Genomic DNA, 13,498 nt, shown 5'->3' on the forward strand with positions numbered 1-13,498 from the left:
CGGTGAGGGGTCGACTGTCATCACGTCTGGTCCGGTGAGGGGTCGAGTGTCACCACGTGTGGTCCGGTGAGGGGTCGAGTGTCACCACGTCTGGTCCGGTGAGGGGTCGAGTGTCACCACGTCTGGTCCGGTGAGGGGTCGAGTGCCACCACGTCTGGTCCGGTGAGGTGTCGAGTGTCACCACGTCTGGTCCGGTGAGGGGTCGAGTGTCACCACGTCTGGTCCGGTGAGGTGTCGAGTGTCACCACGTCTGGTCCTCACCCCGGAGAGGGGTCGAGTGTCACCACGTCTGGTCCGGTGAGGGGTCGAGTGTCACCACTTCTGGTCCTCACCCCGGTGAGGGGTCGAGTGTCACCACGTCTGGTCCGGTGAGGGGTCGAGTGTCACCACGTCTGGTCCTCACCCCGATGAGGGGTCGAGTGTCACCACGTCTGGTCCGGTGAGGGGTCGAGTGTCACCACGTCTGGTCCTCACCCCGGTGAGGGGTCGAGTGTCACCACGTCTGGACCGGTGAGGGGTCGAGTGTCACCACGTCTGGTCCGGTGAGGGGTCTAGTGTCACCACGTCTGGTCCGGTGAGGGGTCGAGTGTCACCACTTCTGGTCCTCACCCCGGTGAGGGGTCGAGTGTCACCACGTCTGGACCGGTGAGGGGTCGAGTGTCACCACTTCTGGTCCTCACCCCGGTGAGGGGTCGAGTGTCACCACGTCTGGTCCGGTGAGGGGTCGAGTGTCACCACGTCTGGTCCTCACCCCGATGAGGGGTCGAGTGTCACCACGTCTGGTCCGATGAGGGGTCGAGTGTCACCATGTCTGGTCCTCAACCCGGTGAGGGGTCGAGTGTCACCACGTCTGGTCCTCACCCCGGTGAGGGGTCGAGTGTCACCACGTCTGGTCCGGTGAGGGGTCGAGTGTCACCACGTCTGGTCCTCAACCCGGTGAGGGGTCGAGTGTCACCACGTCTGGTCCGGTGAGGGGTCGAGTGTCACCATGTCTGGTCCTCAACCCGGTGAGGGGTCGAGTGTGACGACGTCTGGTCCGGTGAGGGGTCGAGTGTCACCATGTCTGGTCCTCAACCCAGTGAGGGGTCGAGTGTCACCATGTCTGGTCCTCAACCCGGTGAGGGGTCGAGTGTCACCACGTCTGGTCCGGTGAGGGGTCGAGTGTCACCATGTCTGGTCCTCAACCCGGTGAGGGGTCGAGTGTCACCATGTCTGGTCCTCAACCCGGTGAGGGGTCGAGTGTCACCACGTCTGGTCCGGTGAGGGGTCGAGTGTCACCACGTCTGGTCCGGTGAGGGGTCGATTGTCACCATGTCTGGTCCTCAACCCGGTGAGGGGTCGAGTGTCACCACGTCTGGTCCGGTGAGGGGTCGAGTGTCACCACGTCTGGTCCTCACCCCGGTGAGGGGTCGAGTGTCACCACGTCTGGTCCGGTGAGGGGTCGAGTGTCACCACGTCTGGACCGGTGAGGGGTCGAGTGTCACCACGTCTGGTCCGGTGAGGGGTCGAGTGCCACCACGTCTGGTCCGGTGAGGTGTCGAGTGTCACCACGTCTGGTCCGGTGAGGGGTCGAGTGTCACCACGTCTGGTCCGGTGAGGTGTCGAGTGTCACCACGTCTGGTCCTCACCCCGGAGAGGGGTCGAGTGTCACCACGTCTGGTCCGGTGAGGGGTCGAGTGTCACCACTTCTGGTCCTCACCCCAGTGAGGGGTCGAGTGTCACCACGTCTGGTCCGGTGAGGGGTCGAGTGTCACCACGTCTGGTCCTCACCCCGATGAGGGGTCGAGTGTCACCACGTCTGGTCCGATGAGGGGTCGAGTGTCACCACGTCTGGTCCTCACCCCGGTGAGGGGTCGAGTGTCATCACTTCCAGTCCGGTCCGGTGAGGGGTCGAGTGTCACCACGTCTGGACCGGTGAGGGGTCGAGTGTCACCACGTCTGGTCCTCACTCCGGTGAGGGGTCGAGTGTCACCACGTCTGGTCCTCACCCCGGTGAGGGGTCGAGTGTCATCACTTCCAGTCCGGTCCGGTGAGGGGTCGAGTGTCACCACGTCTGGTCCTCACCACGGTGAGGGGTCGAGTGTCACCACGTCTGGTCCGGTGAGGGGTCGACTGTCATCACGTCTGGTCCGGTGAGGGGTCGAGTGTCACCACGTCTGGTCCGGTGAGGGGTCGAGTGTCACCACGTCTGGTCCGGTGAGGGGTCGAGTGTCACCACGTCTGGTCCGGTGAGGGGTCGAGTGCCACCACGTCTGGTCCGGTGAGGTGTCGAGTGTCACCACGTCTGGTCCGGTGAGGGGTCGAGTGTCACCACGTCTGGTCCGGTGAGGTGTCGAGTGTCACCACGTCTGGTCCTCACCCCGGAGAGGGGTCGAGTGTCACCACGTCTGGTCCGGTGAGGGGTCGAGTGTCACCACTTCTGGTCCTCACCCCGGTGAGGGGTCGAGTGTCACCACGTCTGGTCCGGTGAGGGGTCGAGTGTCACCACGTCTGGTCCGGTGAGGGGTCGATTGTCACCATGTCTGGTCCTCAACCCGGTGAGGGGTCGAGTGTCACCACGTCTGGTCCGGTGAGGGGTCGAGTGTCACCACGTCTGGTCCTCACCCCGGTGAGGGGTCGAGTGTCACCACGTCTGGTCCGGTGAGGGGTCGAGTGTCACCACGTCTGGACCGGTGAGGGGTCGAGTGTCACCACGTCTGGTCCTCACTCCGGTGAGGGGTCGAGTGTCACCACGTCTGGTCCTCACCCCGGTGAGGGGTCGAGTGTCATCACTTCCAGTCCGGTCCGGTGAGGGGTCGAGTGTCACCACGTCTGGTCCGGTGAGGGGTCGAGTGTCACCACTTCTGGTCCTCACCCCGGTGAGGGGTCGAGTGTCACCACGTCTGGTCCTCACCCCGGTGAGGGGTCGAGTGTCACCACGTCTGGTCCGGTGAGGGGTCGAGTGTCACCACGTCTGGTCCGGTAAGGGGTCGAGTGTCACCACGTCTGGTCCGGTGAGGGGTCGAGTGTCACCACGTCTGGTCCGGTGAGGGGTCGAGTGTCACCACGTCTGGACCGGTGAGGGGTCGACTGTCATCACGTCTGGTCCTCACCCCGGTGAGGGGTCGAGTGTCACCATGTCTGGTCCTCAACCCGGTGAGGGGTCGAGTGTCACCACGTCTGGTCCGGTGAGGGGTCGAGTGTCACCATGTCTGATCCTCAACCCGGTGAGGGGTCGAGTGTCACCACGTCTGGTCCTCACCCCGGTGAGGGGTCGAGTGTCACCACGTCTGGTCCGGTGAGGGGTCGAGTGTCACCACGTCTGGTCCTCAACCCGGTGAGGGGTCGAGTGTCACCACGTCTGGTCCGGTGAGGGGTCGAGTGTCACCATGTCTGGTCCTCAACCCGGTGAGGGGTCGAGTGTCACCATGTCTGGTCCTCAACCCGGTGAGGGGTCGAGTGTCACCACGTCTGGTCCGGTGAGGGGTCGAGTGTCAACACGTCTGGTCCTCAACCCGGTGAGGGGTCGAGTGTCACCACGTCTGGTCCGGTGAGGGGTCGAGTGTCACCACGTCTGGTCCTCACCCCGGAGAGGGGTCGAGTGTCACCACGTCTGGTCCTCACCCCGGAGAGGGGTCGAGTGTCACCACGTCTGGTCCGGTGAGGGGTCGAGTGTCACCACGTCTGGTCCGGTGAGGGGTCGAGTGTCACCACGTCTGGACCGGTGAGGGGTCGAGTGTCACCACGTCTGGTCCTCACTCCGGTGAGGGGTCGAGTGTCACCACGTCTGGTCCTCACCCCGGTGAGGGGTCGAGTGTCATCACTTCCAGTCCGGTCCGGTGAGGGGTCGAGTGTCACCACGTCTGGTCCTCACCACGGTGAGGGGTCGAGTGTCACCACGTCTGGTCCGGTGAGGGGTCGACTGTCATCACGTCTGGTCCGGTGAGGTGTCGAGTGTCACCACGTTTGGTCCGGTGAGGGGTCGAGTGTCACCACGTCTGGTCCGGTGAGGGGTCGATTGTCACCACGTCTGGTCCGGTGAGGGGTCGAGTGCCACCACGTCTGGTCCGGTGAGGTGTCGAGTGTCACCACGTCTGGTCCGGTGAGGGGTCGAGTGTCACCACGTCTGGTCCGGTGAGGTGTCGAGTGTCACCACGTCTGGTCCTCACCCCGGAGAGGGGTCGAGTGTCACCACGTCTGGTCCGGTGAGGGGTCGAGTGTCACCACTTCTGGTCCTCACCCCGGTGAGGGGTCGAGTGTCACCACGTCTGGTCCGGTGAGGGGTCGAGTGTCACCACGTCTGGTCCTCACCCCGATGAGGGGTCGAGTGTCACCACGTCTGGTCCGGTGAGGGGTCGAGTGTCACCACGTCTGGTCCTCACCCCGGTGAGGGGTCGAGTGTCACCACGTCTGGACCGGTGAGGGGTCGAGTGTCACCACGTCTGGTCCGGTGAGGGGTCTAGTGTCACCACGTCTGGTCCGGTGAGGGGTCGAGTGTCACCACTTCTGGTCCTCACCCCGGTGAGGGGTCGAGTGTCACCACGTCTGGACCGGTGAGGGGTCGAGTGTCACCACTTCTGGTCCTCACCCCGGTGAGGGGTCGAGTGTCACCACGTCTGGTCCGGTGAGGGGTCGAGTGTCACCACGTCTGGTCCTCACCCCGATGAGGGGTCGAGTGTCACCACGTCTGGTCCGGTGAGGGGTCGAGTGTCACCACGTCTGGTCCTCACCCCGGTGAGGGGTCGAGTGTCACCACGTCTGGTCCGGTGAGGGGTCGAGTGCCACCACGTCTGGTCCGGTGAGGGGTCGAGTGCCACCACGTCTGGTCGGGTGAGGGGTCGAGTGCCACCACGTCTGGTCCGGTGAGGGGTCGAGTGTCACCACGTCTGGTCCGGTGAGGGGTCGAGTGTCACCACGTCTGGTCCGGTGAGGGGTCGAGTGTCACCACGTCTGGTCCGGTGAGGGGTCGAGTGTCACCACGTCTGGACCGGTGAGGGGTCGAGTGTCATCACGTCTGGTCCTCACTCCGGTCCGGGGTCGAGTGTCACCACGTCTGGTCCGGTGAGGGGTCGAGTGTCACCACTTCTGGTCCTCACCCCGGTGAGGGGTCGAGTGTCACCACGTCTGGTCCGGTGAGGGGTCGAGTGTCACCACGTCTGGACCGGTGAGGGGTCGAGTGTCACCACGTCTGGTCCTCACTCCGGTGAGGGGTCGAGTGTCACCACGTCTGGTCCTCACCCCGGTGAGGGGTCGAGTGTCATCACTTCCAGTCCGGTCCGGTGAGGGGTCGAGTGTCACCACGTCTGGTCCTCACCACGGTGAGGGGTCGAGTGTCACCACGTCTGGTCCGGTGAGGGGTCGACTGTCATCACGTCTGGTCCGGTGAGGGGTCGAGTGTCACCACGTGTGGTCCGGTGAGGGGTCGAGTGTCACCACGTCTGGTCCGGTGAGGGGTCGAGTGTCACCACGTCTGGTCCGGTGAGGGGTCGAGTGCCACCACGTCTGGTCCGGTGAGGTGTCGAGTGTCACCACGTCTGGTCCGGTGAGGGGTCGAGTGTCACCACGTCTGGTCCGGTGAGGTGTCGAGTGTCACCACGTCTGGTCCTCACCCCGGAGAGGGCTCGAGTGTCACCACGTCTGGTCCGGTGAGGGGTCGAGTGTCACCACTTCTGGTCCTCACCCCGGTGAGGGGTCGAGTGTCACCACGTCTGGTCCGGTGAGGGGTCGAGTGTCACCACGTCTGGTCCTCACCCCGATGAGGGGTCGAGTGTCACCACGTCTGGTCCGGTGAGGGGTCGAGTGTCACCACGTCTGGTCCTCACCCCGGTGAGGGGTCGAGTGTCACCACGTCTGGACCGGTGAGGGGTCGAGTGTCACCACGTCTGGTCCGGTGAGGGGTCTAGTGTCACCACGTCTGGTCCGGTGAGGGGTCGAGTGTCACCACTTCTGGTCCTCACCCCGGTGAGGGGTCGAGTGTCACCACGTCTGGACCGGTGAGGGGTCGAGTGTCACCACTTCTGGGCCTCACCCCGGTGAGGGGTCGAGTGTCACCACGTCTGGTCCGGTGAGGGGTCCAGTGTCACCACGTCTGGTCCGGTGAGGGGTCGAGTGTCACCACGTCTGGTCCGGTGAGGGGTCTAGTGTCACCACGTCTGGTCCGGTGAGGGGTCGAGTGTCACCACTTCTGGTCCTCACCCCGGTGAGGGGTCGAGTGTCACCACGTCTGGACCGGTGAGGGGTCGAGTGTCACCACTTCTGGTCCTCACCCCGGTGAGGGGTCGAGTGTCACCACGTCTGGTCCGGTGAGGGGTCCAGTGTCACCACGTCTGGTCCTCACCCCGATGAGGGGTCGAGTGTCACCACGTCTGGTCCGGTGAGGGGTCGAGTGTCACCACGTCTGGTCCTCACCCCGGTGAGGGGTCGAGTGTCACCACGTCTGGTCCGGTGAGGGGTCGAGTGCCACCACGTCTGGTCCGGTGAGGGGTCGAGTGCCACCACGTCTGGTCCGGTGAGGGGTCGAGTGTCACCACGTCTGGTCCGGTGAGGGGTCGAGTGTCACCACGTCTGGTCCGGTGAGGGGTCGAGTGTCACCACGTCTGGTCCGGTGAGGGGTCGTGTCACCACGTCTGGTCCGGTGAGGGGTCGAGTGTCACCACGTCTGGACCGGTGAGGGGTCGAGTGTCATCACGTCTGGTCCTCACTCCGGTCCGGGGTCGAGTGTCACCACGTCTGGTCCGGTGAGGGGTCGAGTGTCACCACTTCTGGTCCTCACCCCGGTGAGGGGTCGAGTGTCACCACGTCTGGACCGGTGAGGGGTCGACTGTCATCACGTCTGGTCCTCACTCCGGTCCGGGGTCGAGTGTCACCACGTCTGGTCCGGTGAGGGGTCGAGTGTCACCACTTCTGGTCCTCACCCCGGTGAGGGGTCGAGTGTCACCACGTCTGGTCCGGTGAGGGGTCGAGTGTCACCACGTCTGGTCCTCACCCCGGTGAGGGGTCGAGTGTCACCACGTCTGGTCCGGTGAGGGGTCGAGTGTCACCACGTCTGGTCCGGTGAGGGGTCGAGTGTCACCACTTCTGGTCTTCACCCCGGTGAGGGGTCGAGTGTCACCACGTCTGGTCCTCACCCCGGAGAGGGGTCGAGTGTCATCACGTCTGGTCCTCACCCCAGTGAGGGGTCGAGTGTCACCACGTCTGGTCCGGTGAGGGGTCGAGTGTCACCACGTCTGGTCCTCACCCCGGAGAGGGGTCGAGTGTCACCACGTCTGGTCCTCACCCCGGAGAGGGGTCGAGTGTCACCACGTCTGGTCCGGTGAGGGGTCGAGTGTCACCACGTCTGGTCCGGTGAGGGGTCGAGTGTCACCACGTCTGGACCGGTGAGGGGTCGACTGTCATCACGTCTGGTCCGGTGAGGGGTCGAGTGTCACCACGTCTGGTCCGGTGAGGGGTCGAGTGTCACCACGTCTGGTCCTCACCCCGGTGAGGGGTCGAGTGTCACCACGTCTGGTCCGGTGAGGGGTCGAGTGTCACCACTTCTGGTCCTCACCCCGGTGAGGGGTCGAGTGTCACCACGTCTGGTCCGGTGAGGGGTCGAGTGTCACCACGTCTGGTCCTCACCCCGGAGAGGGGTCGAGTGTCACCACGTCTGGTCCGGTGAGGGGTCGAGTGCCACGTCTGGTCTGGTGAGGGGTCGAGTGCCACCACGTCTGGTCCGGTGAGAGGTCGAGTGCCACCACGTCTGGTCCGGTGAGGGGTCAAGTGCCACCATGTCTGGTCCGGTGAGGGGTCGAGTGCCACCACGTCTGGTCCGGTGAGGGGTCGAGTGCCACCACGTCTGGTCTGGTGAGGGGTCGAGTGTCACCACGTCTGGTCCGGTGAGGGGTCGTGACCCCCGGCACTCACCATACTTCTCACAGAAGAGCTGCAGCCAGTGCTGAGTGGAGTTACGGAAGTGACCACAGTACTGTTCCTCCTGCAGGCGGGCGTTCTGCTGCATCTTCAGATACCGCTCCGTCGTTTCCTGCAGACCGACCCCTGCCTGCCGCAGCCGCCGACGCATCTTCTCATCTGGACAGCGAGTGGACAGGCTGTGAGCTGTCCCGTGGGAGAGGCCTTTGGAAGTCAGGGGGACGAGTACAGTTGGAGGCAGTGGTGGGATGGGACGACGTGGAGGCAGTGATATGAGGGGAGATAGGATGGCGTGAAGGTGAGGGAGGCAGGGTGGGGTGGCAGTACTGGCGCGGGTGGGTAGGCAAGCATGAGGTCAGGCGAGGGTGTATTTGGTGAGATGGGGTGAGGCACATGTGTGGTGGGTGGACAGTGAGGCATGTAAGGGCAAGATGGAGCACACAGGCGAGGGTGAAGTGTCGGCGGACGGGGCGTGTGGGACTGGGTGGTGGGACGGGATAGTGAAAGGGTGAGACAGGGTGGGGTGAGTCGAGGGCATGAGGGTGAGGCAGAGGGAGACGAGGTTGAAGGGGAACATGGTGCGGGATGTCACTCACTCACAGGTCACTCCGAAGTAGACCATCAGTCCGAGCAGGATCAGGCAGACCAGCAGGCCCAGCAGGGCCAGGGCTTTGGCCAGCCGCTGGTTCTTGTCCTGGTAGGTTCCTGCAGTCAGGGCAGGGGTTGGGAGTTGGGGGAATACAGTTAGAGCACAGGCACTGACCCCATCAAGAACCCAGACACACACCAGGGACCTACTGCTCCGCCTCTCACTTCCCACTGAGCCTACCTCCCACACCACCCCCCCAGCCCCCTGGGCTCCCTGTCTTATCAAATGGACATCAAGGACACACCCACTCTCTCACCGTCCCGTCCCCCCTCCCTCCCACTGCCCAGCCGTCTCCAATTCACACACCTTCCCCTCTTCTCCCTCACCACCCACACTGCCCCCCTCCTCTACTAACCCTACCCACCCCTCTGGCCGCACCTCACTTCCCGTCCCTCTCTATTTTGGTGGAATTATCGAGCAGTATTGGGCAGATCTCTGCTGCTGAGCAGAGTGATCCTGGGGTCCAAGTTGTCGCCCCTCCTGAAAGTGCTTTTGTCCGCATTAGTCCAGGCAGCAAGCCCGAAGTCGGGAAGTTATGTTTGCATGTTTACAGAGTTCTAGTCCACCCGCATCTGGAGTCTTGTATTCTGTTCTGGTGGCCTCACTCTATTGAAGAAGTTGAGGCTTTGGAGAGAGTGCAGGAGAGGTTTACCAGGATACTGTCTGGTTTAGAGGGCATGTGCTATCACGAGAGGCTGGATAAACTTGGGTAAATTTCTCTGGAGCATCGGAGGCTGAGGGGAGATCAGATTGAGGTTTATAACATCTGAGAGGCAGAGATAGAGTGGACAGAGAGTATCTCCTTCCCAGGGTTGAAATGTCACATACCAGAATGAGTTCAATAAGGTGGTGAAGAAGGCTTATGGATGCTGATGTTGTTAGTCGAGGCATTGAGGTCAAAAGTCAAGAGGTTGTGTTGCAACTTTGTATAACCCTGGTGAGGCCACATCTGGGGCATTGCAGACATTCTGGTCACCCCACTATAGGAAGGATGTTGAGGCTTTGGAGAGAGTGCAGAAGAGGTTTACCAGGATACTGCCTGGTTCAGAGGGCATGTGCTATCACGAGAGGCAGGATAAACTTGGGTTGTTTTCTCTGGAGCGTCGGAGGCTGAGGGGAGATCAGATGGAGGTTTATAACATCTGAGAGGCAGAGATAGAGTGGACAGAGAGTATCTCTTTCCCAGGGTTGAAATGTCATATACCAGAGTGCAGGCATTGAAGGTGAGAGGGGGAGGGATGTTTTTTTCATACATCCGATGGGGTGCCTGGATTGCCTGGGGTGGTGGTAGGGGCAGATATATTTGGGACTTGGCACACAAATGTGAGGAAAAGTGGACATTGGATTGCAGAAGGGATTCGTTTGGTTGACTATTTGATTACTAACTCAATTGGTTCAGCACGACACAGGAAGGTCCTATTCCTGTGCTGTACTGGTCTTTGCCCTTTGGCCCATCTAGTCTGTGCTGGCCCAGTCCCATGACCTGCAGCTGGACAATGGCCCTTCAAACCCTTACCCAAACTTCTCTTCCAAGTTGCAATGGAACTTGTGTCCAGCACTTGCACTGGTATCTCGGCCCACCCTGTCTGAGTGAAAAGATCGCCCTCGTTCACCTCAATCGCTTCACCTTTCACCCTGCACCCATGACCTCAGCCAGTGGGGAGAAAACTCTGCATAGATTCCCTCTGAACATACCTTTCATGACTCTGAAAGATCTCCTGCACTCCAGGGTATGAAGCCCTGACCTCTCCAACCTTTTTCTGTACCTCGGGGTTCCGTGCCCCTCAAAGTCTAAGGGGTCCATATTCTGCCCCAGGGAGCAGTAGCCACTCACCCTTCGACTCATTGTACTCCTCCAGCACATCGTCCTCGATCTCCATGACCATGTCAGGCAGCTCGCTCTCCTCCTCGTAGGCTTCCGCCTGCTGGTCCTTGCGCTGCCGGTGCCCTCGGGGCGACCCTCCTTTGCTGCCCCGCATCACTCGACCCGTTGCCGAAACCTCCCCTCCGACGGAGGCACACGCCGACCCTCAGCAGGACCCTGCCTCCCAACCTTCAGTGTCAACTCCGCACGGTCACCCAGCCACCGAGGGTCGATCTGGCCCCTCCGAAGTTAATGAAGATAAAGGTTCTCTCGCTGGCACTTCGACCCCAGACCGACACTCTCCTCTTGCCTTCCAGGTATTTGTTGCCCAGTTAGATAGGTCACCTGTACGGAATTCAAAATCTATCATTCTCAACAGTTGCAGTTATTACCTCAGATTCATCTGGATATCCTCAGACCTGACGGCATCAAAGTCTATTGAACACGGGAAAATCTGCAGATACTGGAAATCTGGGCAATGCACACAAAATGCTGGGGAGCTCAGCAGGCCAGGCAGCATCTACAGAATAGAAGTACAGTCGACGTTTGGGCTGAAGTCCAGCCAAAGGGTTTTGGCCCAAAACATCCACTGTTTACTCTTGTCCTAGATGCTGCCTGACCTGCTGAGTTCCTCCAGCATTCTGTGTGTGTTGCCCAGATTTCAAGTAATTTCTCCACCTCCCCTTTTCTATTCCAACTCCCCTCTTCCATCTTCTCTTCTGCTGCCAATCACCTCCCTCCCTCTTCCACTTTCTCCAATGGTCCTCTCTCCTCTATCAGATTCCTTCTTCAGCCCTTTACCCCACCTCATTCCAGCTTATGATGAAGGGTTTTGGCCCAAAACATCGACTGCATGCCCTCTCTCTGCAGATGCTGCCTGACCCCAGCATTGTGTGTGACTGTGTACGCGCACCCTCTCCTGGACTTCCAGCATCTGCAGAATCTTGTGTTTATAACTATCACTAATGAGATTCTGCTGGTTTCTAAAAAAACTTTTCGGACTCAACTGTGTTAACACGGAATACAGAACATTAATGGCCATTAATCAGGGGACTGAGATCAGGAGATATAACGTTACAAATTCTTTAAGAGCATGGTTTAACCACACATAGTGTATTGTGCTCAGTTCTGGTCGCCTCCTTGGAGGAAGAATGTGGAAGCCCTAGGGAGGGAGGTAACACACACACACAAAATGCTCGGGGAGCTCAGATGGCCAGGCAGCATCCATGGAGGGAGAAATTAACAGATCAATTCGGAGCAAAAACCCTTCATGCTGGCGAAAGGTGTAGGTTCAAAATGTCTACTGCTTATTGCACTCCACAGATGCTGCCTGACCTGCTGAGTTCCTCCAGTGTTTTGTGTGTGTTGCTCTGGATTTCCCGCTACTGCAGACTCTCGTCTGTCCATGATTCACCAGGATGCCGCCTGGTCTTATGAGGAAAAGTTGAGCAAGCTAGACAACGGCTTTTAATTTACATTGTGGACTGACTGTGTGAGAGGGCCTCAGTGGAGGTTTGTGAGATGTGGAGAGCGCCAGCTCTGCCGGACACGCCCGGATCAAACGGACTCCTCAGGCGAACATCCGGCCAGCGCACCGCCATTTCCGGTTGCCCGCCGCGCGCGGGTGGGGAGGAGAAATGGTGCTGACGTCACTCGGACGGTTTGCGATCTGGGCGGGCTATCGCTCTTCCGGCCTGATCATTCGATGACTAGAACGTCAATTAGAGGAGTTAAAGCTGTCGATCAGTGAGTGGACAAGCTAGCTGTCAATCAGCGTCCAGGCGGGAATATCGGGAATGGAGCAGGGAAGTGTCTGTCAAAGATGGGGCGGGACGATGTGCTGAAGACACCGAATCACAGTGGAGGTGGTGGCCAGGGCGATCAGTGACTGGAGCAGCCAGGTGTCTGTCAAGCAGGAATGCTGAAGTGACGGTCGCATAATGCTGGAAACTGTGATCAGCCCCGAAGCGCAATTGGGATGTCAGTGCAAGTATAATACTCCCAAACCTGGATCAGTATGGTGCGACTACCATATCATGCATCCGCAATGGGATCAGTGTGAATTCCACCGTGTAGGCCAAGTCATCGAGCTGAATCAGGGCATGAAGGGATACGGGAGAAGGCATGTGAATGGGGTTGAGAGGTCTAATAAATCAGCCATGATTGAATGGTGGAGCATAATCAATGGGCCAAATGGCATCATGTTCTAACTGTAGTGTAATCTCGTTGGGATCAGTGTAAGAGGGCGGTGGGGTTATTAGCAAACCCTCACTGCGAACGGCATGACTGAGCGGCGGGGATATTAGTGTAAATACGACCCAGACATTTACATGAAACGATGTTCCAGGAAAGCAACATCCATCACCAGGGACCCAGGGCACGCTCTCTTCTCACCGCTCCCATCAGAAAGGGGGTGCAGAAGTCTCAGGACTTGCACCACCATGTTCAGGAACAGATACTCCCCCTCAGCCATCAGGCTCTTGAACCAAACTTCACTCATCAAAATGCTCCCACAACCAAAGAGCTCACTTTTAAGGGCCCTTCATCTCATGTCCTCAATGTTTTTTGCTTATTTATCACTATTGTCTCTTTCTGTTTGTACGGCACAGTTTAATGACCTCGTTCCCGGCGGACTTAGGCCCATCACTCCTACTAGGGCATAGGACAGAGAGCTGTCAGCAGCTCTCAAGGGTCCTCTGACCTGGGCTTGTCTCTGAAGCTTTCCCCAGGTGTAGCCCATCAAAGATCCTTCCTCTCCCAGGGATGTGGACTTAAACGCCTCTGCTGGTATTTCAATAGCAATGGGTCTTCACCCACGCCCAAACCTCCTCCTCTCGCAGCTGGGCTCAGGACAGTCCAGGACAGAATCCTCTTTCCTGGAGCAGGGTGACCGAGCACTGCACTCCTAGTGTGGCCACGTCTACGTCCTGTACAACCACACCATGGCCTCCCACCTCCTCTGCTCAGCCCCCCGACCGATGAAGCCCAAGTTGACAAAAGCCTTCAGTATTAACTTGACTGCACTTCCAGGGAGCTGTGTACTTGTACTCCAAAGTCACTCTGTTCTACAACACTCTCCAGGTTACTGTGAAAACCCT

The 13,498-nt window shown here is 59.9% G+C and overlaps 1 protein-coding gene across 3 annotated transcripts in view; it reads right to left on the reverse strand.

Moving 5' to 3' along the window:
* LOC132389145 (C-type lectin domain family 10 member A-like) overlaps positions 1 to 11,963 on the reverse strand; it is a 124,422-nt gene extending 112,459 nt beyond the window's left edge. For 2 of the 3 annotated variants that reach the window (XM_059961602.1, XM_059961600.1), the window contains exons 1-4: positions 11,877 to 11,963; positions 10,371 to 10,745; positions 8,488 to 8,592; positions 7,882 to 8,046 (exon numbers count right to left, since the gene is read on the reverse strand). In XM_059961602.1, coding sequence (XP_059817585.1) covers positions 7,882 to 8,046; positions 8,488 to 8,592; positions 10,371 to 10,515 — 415 coding nt within the window. In that variant the 5' untranslated portion in view covers positions 10,516 to 10,745; positions 11,877 to 11,963. The remainder of the gene's footprint in view (positions 1 to 7,881; positions 8,047 to 8,487; positions 8,593 to 10,370; positions 10,746 to 11,876) is intronic. The other variant, XM_059961601.1, reaches the window with a different exon arrangement.
* Positions 11,964 to 13,498: the final 1,535 nt, after the last annotated feature.

Source organism: Hypanus sabinus, unplaced genomic scaffold, assembly GCF_030144855.1.
Source record: "Hypanus sabinus isolate sHypSab1 unplaced genomic scaffold, sHypSab1.hap1 scaffold_483, whole genome shotgun sequence".
In the NCBI taxonomy this organism is placed as follows: Eukaryota; Metazoa; Chordata; class Chondrichthyes; order Myliobatiformes; family Dasyatidae; genus Hypanus; species Hypanus sabinus.